The sequence below is a fragment of the Bidens hawaiensis genome, unplaced genomic scaffold, assembly GCF_021521415.1.
Source record: "Bidens hawaiensis isolate Kalapana, Puna unplaced genomic scaffold, B.hawaiensis_p1.1 tig00030849_1, whole genome shotgun sequence".
In the NCBI taxonomy this organism is placed as follows: domain Eukaryota; kingdom Viridiplantae; phylum Streptophyta; class Magnoliopsida; order Asterales; family Asteraceae; genus Bidens; species Bidens hawaiensis.
Genome location: NW_027495173.1, coordinates 64388 through 74829, shown reverse-complemented (window position 1 = coordinate 74829; position 10442 = coordinate 64388). Strand labels below are relative to the sequence as shown.

General features: G+C 35.6%; 2 protein-coding genes across 2 annotated transcripts; one reads left to right on the top strand and one right to left on the bottom strand.

Moving 5' to 3' along the window:
- Nucleotides 1–3670: 3670 nt before the first annotated feature.
- LOC143581280 (uncharacterized) lies at nt 3671–4298 on the top strand. Its single transcript, XM_077064109.1, has one exon. It carries the CDS (start codon nt 3740–3742, stop codon nt 4196–4198), a length of 459 nt encoding a protein of 152 aa, XP_076920224.1. The 5' UTR covers nt 3671–3739; the 3' UTR covers nt 4199–4298.
- A 3665-nt stretch (nt 4299–7963) lies between these two features.
- Nucleotides 7964–9372, bottom strand: LOC143581279 (plant intracellular Ras-group-related LRR protein 8-like). Its single transcript, XM_077064108.1, has 2 exons — nt 9144–9372; nt 7964–8690 (listed from the first exon to the last, which is right to left on the bottom strand). Exons 1-2 carry the CDS (start codon nt 9357–9359, stop codon nt 7968–7970), a joined length of 939 nt encoding a protein of 312 aa, XP_076920223.1. The 5' UTR covers nt 9360–9372; the 3' UTR covers nt 7964–7967.
- Between the last annotated feature and the right edge of the window lie 1070 nt (nt 9373–10442).

Below are 10442 nucleotides of genomic sequence, written 5' to 3'. Positions count from 1 at the left end.
GTTCGTGAACGTCCGATAACGTTCGTCCGAGGACGTCTAGTAATGTCCGTCTGATATCGTTAGTGTTTAGATCTTTCCTGTATAGTAATTTAATTGTGGAATTTCTAGTGTTATTAATAACTCTTTTGTATTACTACATATGTCTAATGTCTCTTATATTATAGTGATCCACTTTATGTTAATATATTATAAGTGTTAAGATATTATTTGGATGTTATATGGTATGATTCCAAATTTTTAGGTGAAGTTGTTTAGATTTATGTTTGGTACGTATTAATATGTAACTGTTTATATTTGTTCATTGGTGTTCGTTGTCCATTAATGTTCACATTTTCGTTTGTCCATTACAATATTAATGGACAGACATGGACGGACATGGACAAACTCAGTTTCTTAATGGACGGACACGGACATAAATTTTCGTTCGGTAGAGTGTTCGTGAACCGTCCGTTTGTCCGTCAAAAGCTTAACGGAAGGACACGAACATGCTCTCGTCCGGTCCGGTTCGGTCCGTGTACACCCCTAATTAAGAGGTTAGAAAATTAGGCGTTGCGAGCTCAGAGTTTTTCCATTGAGATTAAGAAGTTGAAGAAGGAAAACCCTAATTTGTAGAAGCAGATGAAGGATCTTCAGGAGGCGAATGTTGCCTTGACATATGCTCGTTATGAAGCCCATGATGCTATCACCCATGGACATCTAAGGTGGCTTCTCGCGGCTTGTTCTCCCAAATCTGCTAATGATGTTATACATGAAGTGAACCTTACCATTCGCGGTTGGTTGCTTGTTGTGAGGACGCTTCTGTTGGTGAGTATATTTTGTCTTCTTAGTGCTTTGTTGTTTCGTTACGCTTTTACGAGCTAATTATTTTAGTTATAGATGCGATGCGAAAGGAGGTAGATGCTTTGGAAGCCCCAATGGCCAATTTGTCGAAGCAGAACCGCTGGTTGTTTGGGACGGGCATGGAACGCTTTGTGGAGATGGTGAATAATAGTCTGGATCCGGTTACATGTTTGGATACCATCAACAATGTTGTCAATGGTCTGAGGTATCATATGGGTTTAGTAGAGGGATACAAATGTGCTCAAGATGGGACCCCCCTGGAGCAAGTTTCAGGATATAATCCATCTTCTGATTTGGAGGTTGATTTAACTTTGGAGAGCTTCAAGAATCTCTCTTTCTCATTTCTTCCTCGTTCCGTTTCCTTGGTCGACGCTCCCTGGGCCTTATTCAAGTTGTACTACCCACTGCTCCCGTGGTCGAATCAGGTGATGCTAATGATCCTCTTGCTTAAGAGGTTTCGGTGTTGATGCTGGTGGCCTTTTGAGCTTTTCTAGAACTTTTATTTTATAATGCCCCCCCCCCCCCCCCCGCGTGTTGGGCAGAAAATCCTTTGGCTTTGTATTAAGTCCTCTTCTGTCGAGACATACATGATGTTGTGCTTTGTTGTATCGTCTATGTACTGATTTTCCTACTATTTGCATTGTATATAATGCTCTTTTCTGCATGGTTTCCTTTTTAGTGTGACTTGACTGCCTTTATCTGTCATGTCTATTTAGTTTAGGATTATTAACTTAGTATGTTTAGCATTATTGCTTCTTTAGCTTGTTTAGGTTAGCACGCTTAGCTTGAGTGTCATTGTTAATATGGCTAGTTTAGCATATTTAGTATTGTTGCTTCTTTAGCATGGCTAGCTTAATATATCTAGCATTGTTGCTTCTTTAGTATAGCTAGCTTAATATATCTAACATTATTGCTTCTTTAGCATAGCCAGCTTAATATATCTAGCATTGTTTCGTTTTATTCTTTTTGAGAGAATTCATCAATCCTTATTTTCGTGTGTTTGGGCCGATTTTTTAATATATTAAGGAGATGTGGGTTAGGCTAGCCTTTTTCTTCTTTATCGAAATGGCGGGTCTTCGATTTTTAGGTTGGTATTATATAGCTTCATTTTTCTTCCAATACTTGGACTATGCATAGTGCTTATTCATGATTAAATCATGTTTAACTTTTTAATCGGATCCTTAGTGTTTTTTAACGGAAATCATTTTCGTAAAGAATATAAAACATCATATTGAAATTCATAATATTGGGCTTACATCATAAGCTTTTCAAATGAAAATACCCAAAAAAAAATTTGAATTACCGGTCTTGCTAAGGCTTGTGCTTTACATGTGGCACTTCTTGAGGTGGATGACATTCCATGTTCTTGGGATTGGTGTTCCATCCAGCTTTCTTAACTTATACACCCCTTTTCCTGTAGCTTCGGCTATTATATACGGCCCCTCCCACCTTTTGCGCTTCAACACAACTGGCTTCATTGTTTCTCATGACATAATCTCATTCCTTGAACCTGATTTCTTTCACATTCTGATTGTAGTAGTTTTCCATCTCCCTTTTTGTAATTTAGCTCGCTTCCATCTCTTTTCATTCTTAAATTAGGTCTAGATTGAGACGAATCTCCTTGTCACTGTTACATTGATCTCGGATTCTTACTGTTGGCATTTTTACATCAACTGGCATGACGGCCTCGGTGCAGCCGTATATGAGACTGAAGGGTGATTCTCTTTGCCTTGATATTTGTGTCGTTTTATAGGCCCAATAGACATGGGGCAACTCATAGACCCATGTGGATCCTTGTTATTCCAAACGCACCTTAATGCCCTCTATAATGCCTATGTTCGCTCATTTTGCCTGCCCGTTAGCTTACGGATGAGCAAGTGGGCCAATACCTGATTGATATGCACATTTTCACACCACTTTTTGAAGGGATTATCCGCAAACTACTTTCCATTATCACAATTCAAAACAAGAAAACTGCAAACATAATCGCCTTCAATCAGGCATGATTTGGTTTTTCGGTTATGGTTATTATTATTCATAAATGAAAAACATAAATTAACAATAATAGTTGATCCATATCAGGTGGAATGACTACAGTCAATTATGGTCGTATTCCAACAACTTTGGTGGTTAAGACTTAGCTTATTATACATAAAATATATTTGGTTTTAAAATTAGAAGTTTATTCGGGTTAGGGTAGCATATAATCTATACACGTACATGATAAGACACACATACGACACATGTATACCTGTACACGACGCGAAAACTTATTGTGTACCTGCATCCCAAGCATGAACCTGTTAATACCAATTATACATGTTAAAACACGATAAGAGCTATTTAGACACACGAATCTGCAATTGGAGGAGGCCGGACTGTCAGAGAATCTAAGATGTGGAAAGATAGACTAGAGAATCGAGCGGTTGTGACTAACGGAGATGTGGAGATAGAGAGAATTGAAGAAGGGTTTGTTTGCTTTCTTCTTGATGTTTAGTACACGAAACATGTTAAAGCACTACTTGATACTGTTAAATTTGTGTAGGTTTATGTTATGTATTCGTGTATCGTGTCTAATAGTTAGCCCTAATTTGGGTTGGCCCAAAACCCCTTAAATTAGACCAAAAACCAACCCAAATTACTTCGATTTTGAGTTTGAGTTAGTCTTTTCTCGGGATCAGGTTTTTCGTGTCTGACTAGTTCTAGTTCCAGTACGAATTTTTTCAAATTAGGTTTCAGGTAGAAGTGACGGCTACATCATTAATTTTTTTTTTTAATTTTTTTTAATAAATTTTTCGTTTTCATTTTCCCCATCTTTCATTTATTTCATTATAGTGACACAGAGTATCTATCATCAACCAACACCACACCTGAATCTGAAACCCTAACAACCACCACCATGGATCCACTGTACCACACCCTGAGCATCCTCCCATACTCCATCCTCCGTCCGCCACGCCTCCGCCTGAAAGCACCCGCCGTCACCCTCCCGTCCCCCATGACCGTCTTCTCCGTCCTCCTCCTCACCTACTTCCTCGTCATCTCCGGCGTCGTCTATGACGTCATCGTCGAACCACCCGGCATCGGATCCACCCAGGACCCTCGCACCGGCACCGTCCGCCCCGTCGTCTTCATGTCCGGACGAGTCAACGGACAGTACATTATCGAGGGCTTGTCCTCCGGCTTCATGTTTGTGCTTGGTGGGTTGGGGATTGTGTTTATGGACCTTGCGGTTTCGCCGAACAGGGGGAAGAGTGTGAAGGTGTCGTTTGCGGTTGCCGGGGTGTCGAGTTTGGTGATCGCGTATGTCATGAGTATGTTGTTTCTCAGGATTAAGATTCCCGGCTATCTTCGTTGATTGGCGTTTCTTCGGTTGAGTTTATGTTGTTTTGATTATCGATTAGACTGATATAATGTGTGATCGTTGAGTGTAATGAATAATATGATGATAGATTGTTAAGATGTTTATGTTAACTTACGAGAGCTTCCTTCGGCTTTGCTTGTGAGTCGTTTTTTCAAGCTCGTGGAATACGATAATGAATATGATGATACATTGTTAAGATGCTTGTGTTAATGTCTGTTAGGGGAAATAGGGGTGTAAAATATTCGAGGCTGAGCTTGATTAGGCTCGAGCTTGTCTTGTTTGCGGCTGCTAGTGTTTCAGGTTTGTTAAGATGTTAATGTGAATGTTAATGTCTGTTTGGTTGGCTTGTGAGTCGTTTTTTTCAAGCTTGAGCTTGTGTAGTATATTAAACGACTCAAAAGCTTGGCTTGAGCTTGTGTAGGCTTTATGTTGTTTTGATTATTGATTAGACTGCTAGCAGGCTTGAATTTTTATGATTAATTATGTGAGATTGTTGAGTGTAATGAATAATGTGATGATAGATAGTTTAGATGTTTATGTTAATGGCTGTTAGGGCAAGTGGGGATCTAAACAAGCCGACCTCGAGCTTGATTAGGCCCGACCTTGTCCCATTTTGACTTACAAGAGTTCCAGCTTGGCTTGTGAGTTGTTATTATTAAGCTTGAGCTCGTGTGTAGTACCTTAAAGGTCAAAGCTTGGTTCAGACTTGTGTAGACTTTATGTTGTTGATAGCAGGTTTAAAGTTTATGATGAGTTAATGGATGTTAGGGAAACTATAGGGGTGTAAACGATCTGAACCCGAGCTTTCGTTTTTTCTAAAGCTCGAGCTGGGTTCGTGAGTTATATTTTCAAGCTTGGGCTCGGCTTGTCTATTATTTGTTAATTGGTTTGGATATGTTATTAATTATTTTTATATATTTTGAGAGAAACTTGTCTCGAGCTCGTGTAATACCTTAAACTAGTCGAAGCTCGTCTCGAGTATGGGCTCAATGACTAAACAAGATTTATATGTGGAGCGGCTCAAGTTTGAAAAAGCTTGGCTTGTATTGAGATTTTTATCGATTCTGATCTCGAATAGCTCGCGAGCAGTTTGGCTTGGCTCCCTTGCAATACTAAGGGCAAGAACAGAGTATGTATGTAAGAGTTAGGGTTAAGAAATTCAGGAATAATAAGCTTAAAATTGAATTATACTGCTAGCAGTTTCAAATTTAATGATGTATTATTTGAAGTTGTTGAATATTACAAATAACAGGATGATAGATTGTCAAAATCTTCGTGTTCTTTTTTGGCTAGCTGTTTCGAATTTTATGATTAATTGCTTGAAATTGTTGAGCATTACATAGAATATGATCATAGATTGTCTAGATCTTCATGTTGTTTGTCAGGGCAAGAACATAGTGTGTATGTGAGAGTTAGGGTTAGTAAGTTCAAGGAGTATTAGCTTAGGTTTAAATTAGACTGCTGGCAGTTATAAATTTGATGATGAATTACTTGAAATTGCTGAATATAACAAACAATATGGTGATATATTGTTAAGATGTTTATGTTAATGTTTGTTAGGGCAAATACAGAGTGTGTGCTTGAGAGTTAGGCTTAATAAATTCAAGGATTTGAAGCTTAAAGTTGAATTAGGCTGCTGGCAATTTTTAATTTAATGATAAATTACTTGAAATTATTGAATACTACTAACAACAGGTTGATGGTTTGTTAAGATCTTCATGTTCATGTCTGATATAGGGCAAGAACTGAGTATGTATGTGAAATTAAAGGATTATAAGCTTAAAAATGATGTCAGTTAAGTAGTTTGTAGACTCCTGTATGGATCATAAGTAGGGATGCATAATATTTCATGATTAATTTGCTTCACTGTCATCATATTTCTGTCCATTTCCTTGTTTATCAGTTTGAAATGGATTCTGGATAGTTTATAGGCTTCATGACATTATGAGTGCGACAATGTGACCGGATGTAGTTTAAAACATTAAGCTAAGAGACGTAGAGAGATTGTGATGGTGGTTAAGTACTTGACTGTTAATGAACTTGCTTGCATAGATTGTGGTACTAGTTTAAAAGTGATGTAGAACCTCCATATATGGAACATACAAGATATTATGATGCTTTCTGTTATTCCAAACTCAAATAACATACTTTTTTAACCGCATGTTTGGCATCTTGTGGTTGTGCCTATTGCGGTGTGTTAAGTTTTGGAGAAGAGAAAAGTAGTGAAAGATGGGAGACAAAAGGAAATTATGGATGATAAGCTTTGTGTGCACGTTCTTAAGTTAGAAACATTGTCAGTTTAAATCTTTTTATGTGTCCTTGAGTTGCAGAAAAAGAGAATGAAAGTTGATAGTTATACAAACATGTTGTAAACGAATTTTTTTCCTTTCAGTTTTCCTCACACATGCGAGGAAATCCATGTCGGGGGGAAGTACATAAAAGGCTAAAATGATCCGATCCATGCTCAGCTTGGTTTGTAAACAATCCTAGCCGAGCTGAACTGTTTTTAGATGAGCCAATTTGAGCTAGCTTTTTCGAGCGAGTTTTAAGTCACAGGCTATTTAAATGTCTTGCTATGTGTGTATATGATTAGGGTGTATTTTAGGAGACATAATAGAGTTAGTTTGAGTTTTTTTTACTTTTAAGTTATATGCTTGTAAAAGATTAGCAATTGTAGATCAAGGTTCTGCTTGCAGAACCATCTAGCAAATACTTGATCATTCTCACAAAAACTGTGTTGTTAGGACTATAAATGAACTGAACGTTTAGCTAAATTTGTTTGTGGCCTTTAGCGTGAACGTTGTTTGCTTATTAATAATACAAATGAGCATAAACAACTATTTTGTTCTTTTAATCAGATGAATATAATGTTCCATCATCTATTTTTAAGGTTCACTTGTTAGTGTGGTATTTGTGTTCATAGTTAAATCAAACAAGTCTCATATAAAAAACTGAAGTTTATTTAGTAAACTGTATGACATAACATCTCGCTATGTTTTCTTATAAACTTGTTTATTCGTCTTCAATTCTATAAGTGGGACTGCGTTTGCTATTTTACATAATTTGTCATCTTACGTGAACGAATGCGTATAGATAATTCAATTAATTTTACTCGCTTTTAAATGTGTACAAGGTAACATGAGCATTTTTCATCAAAGCGATAATTTTATCGTTTACTGATATGGTTGGACTAGTTGGACCGGTCCTAGAAATTAATGGTGGCATGATAATAATATAAAGTTTCAAAAACATGAAAAGACTTTACATTTAAATTATTAAACGTTTAGCGTCGTTTATATGAAATGTGTCGTACATCGCCATGTTTCCTCTTCTTTTCCAACATAAGTGCACATACATTTTGGCAATGCAACAAAAAAGTGTATTGTTAAAGCATGCGGCCCTTTATTAGATAGTTAGGTATCGATCAGAGCAACTACGCAGTACATGATTTCGCTACTTGCAAATATAAAATGTGCTTCCAATGTTTGTAGTTACAATTGCTAATCTCCATACCTACAAGTACATGATTTGAATATACAAATTATTAAATTACAAGATTCGGTATACAAATTATTACAAAAGAAAATTTAGTAAAGGAAGAAGAAGATGCAAAATGTACAGATGTACAACCACTAGGAAAAATGTCTTATTTACATTGACAAAACGAACTTTATGTGAATATCGAGTGATGAAGTGTACTGATAGGAAGCTTAGTATTTTTTTCCAAAGAGAGGATTTGTTGAGGCGAGAATATACCATGCACCTACGACAAATTTGGTTGAGTCCTATGAGAAGATGTGCCATATGTCGTTAGTTTTCTAATCCAAGACGTCTTCTTTGGAGAATTTTGTCTTTTCATCTTCTCGTTGAGATATTCTTTCATCACATGTAACCCCAGCTCCACCACCTCCGGCGGTGGAGACACCAAAGGGTTGGCTTCTAGATGAAGCTTGCGGAGTCTTTTCAAACAACCCATTGAGTCTGGCAAGGCCGTAATATTGTTGTGACTAATGTCTAGTTCAACAAGAGAGGACATAAGACCTAAGGAATATGGTAAAGTGTCAAGGTACCGAAAGTTTTGACTAATATTAAGGATCTCAAGGTTGATCAAGTTTCCAATGTCTTTAGGGAGAGATTCAAGGTGGTTGAGGCGTGCATCAAGGTGGCGGAGGTTGGCTAAGTGGGAGGCGGATGACGGGAGGAACGCTAGCCTGTTTGAGTTAACTGACAATTTCTTTAGATTGATGAGTTCAAAACCAATATTATCAGGTAGTTTGCTTAACTGATTGAAATTCACATTTAAATCTTCGAGCGCTTTGCAATTCTTTATGGATTTCGGGAGAGACTGAAGAAGATTACTAGAAATGTTCATGGTCTTGAGTTTTGACAAGCAACCAATTGACTTGGGGATTGTTCTTAGTAGATTTGAATGCACATCCAATACTCTTATATTTAAAAGTCTTGTTATTAGCGACTCTGGGATTACCTGAAATAACCATTTAGTTTTTAATTATTAAATTAATATATGAATTACTATAAATGTGTGTAGGTATAAAGTATAAATTTTTTGTACACATACATATCATGCATATACATATGCATACACAAACACATACATATGCACATGTATAAGTATAAAGTTTTTTTATCACACCAAGAATTGATTGTTCAACATATCAAGTAATTATTAAAAAATATATTAATTTGTATATGTATAAATTGCACTTTTATCAATTAAGCAAACGATTTCGAAATTTTCATATATAAACTTTTTTAGCAAAAGAATAAAAATTTAAAATCCTATAGACTTATAATAACAACAATCATAAATAAATTATGTAATGAAAAATAATTTACAACCAACACATTTCCAAACAATCATATCAATAAATACAAAACAATTGCATAATGAAATAAAATTATATATAAAAAAAAGTACCTGAAGATTGTTTTTGGAAATATCCAATTTATAAACAATCCCTAAATTGATATTTGAAGTTAAAGGAAGAGTGCCTAAAGACATGTTTTTCAAATCCACAACTGCATGCATCACACCTCCTTCTTCTTCTTGTGTATTATGTCTCCCAAAATGTTCTATGTTTGACCTTGAAAAGTCAACCTTCATCATTCCATGATCATGATTAACCATCATCATGTATAATGTGGATATATATTTGTATGTATATATCTCTATATGCTTCTAAAATACACCAAATTTCAAAATTCAACACGCCCCATTTGTGTTATGTGAGATGATATATATATATATATATATTTATATATGAAGGTGTGATTTTGACAAAAAAATATTTTGTGTTGGATGAGACCAATGTGGAGAGATTATAGTGAAATTTAAAGGGAGAGAGATATGTACGGATGATGACAAGATTGGTATATGATGATCAAATGTAATGTCATTTGTTATATGTTGTTGACATATATAAAATACTTTTCCTACTATTTGCACCTTTCTAATTATCAAACATATCTCTTGAGATAATTATTTTACCTATTCAAATTTGTATGGTTTTTATTTAATGTGTAATTTTACTGTTCTTATATATTTAATGGCTAAGCTTGTGTTTCATTCCGATATTTTCATTGTGAATTCTGCTGTTGTGTTAAGAGTAAAAAAACCATAGTAGATCGTAGATAAAATAAACTTTATCAAATGTGTTTTCAATTACTTTTATTATATCATATAGACATATAGATACTTGATGCAATATTCTCACAAACCTCTTATTTTGTTTCAACACTTTTAAGCAAGAATTACATTTTAGTTTCCAAATCACAAAATGACTATTACGTTATTTTGTATTATGTCCTCATACTTATCTTCGGATCCGAACAACATTATATCAATCAATCAAACAATCATACCCAGTAAAATCCCACCGACAGCAGAGCTATAGGTAGGGTCTGGGAGGATCCGAACAACATTACATACATATAATTCAAAAGCGACCTTTATTTCTTAAGTATGATAGTCTTGAGGTCTATCATTTTGGAGACTCATCTCAAAATCCCATATAGACTTGCGTAAATCAAATTTTGACATACCTATTTCGTATTATTAGTAATTTAAAACGAGTTACTTAAATAACTTTGACAACGAGTCAGAATTACTCATTGAACTGGTTCATCATTAATGGAAAAGTTAAGGCTATTGAGGATTGTCAATAAATAATAAGTTCTCCATCTCTCTAAGAATAAACTCAAAGAATGTTCTTCAACC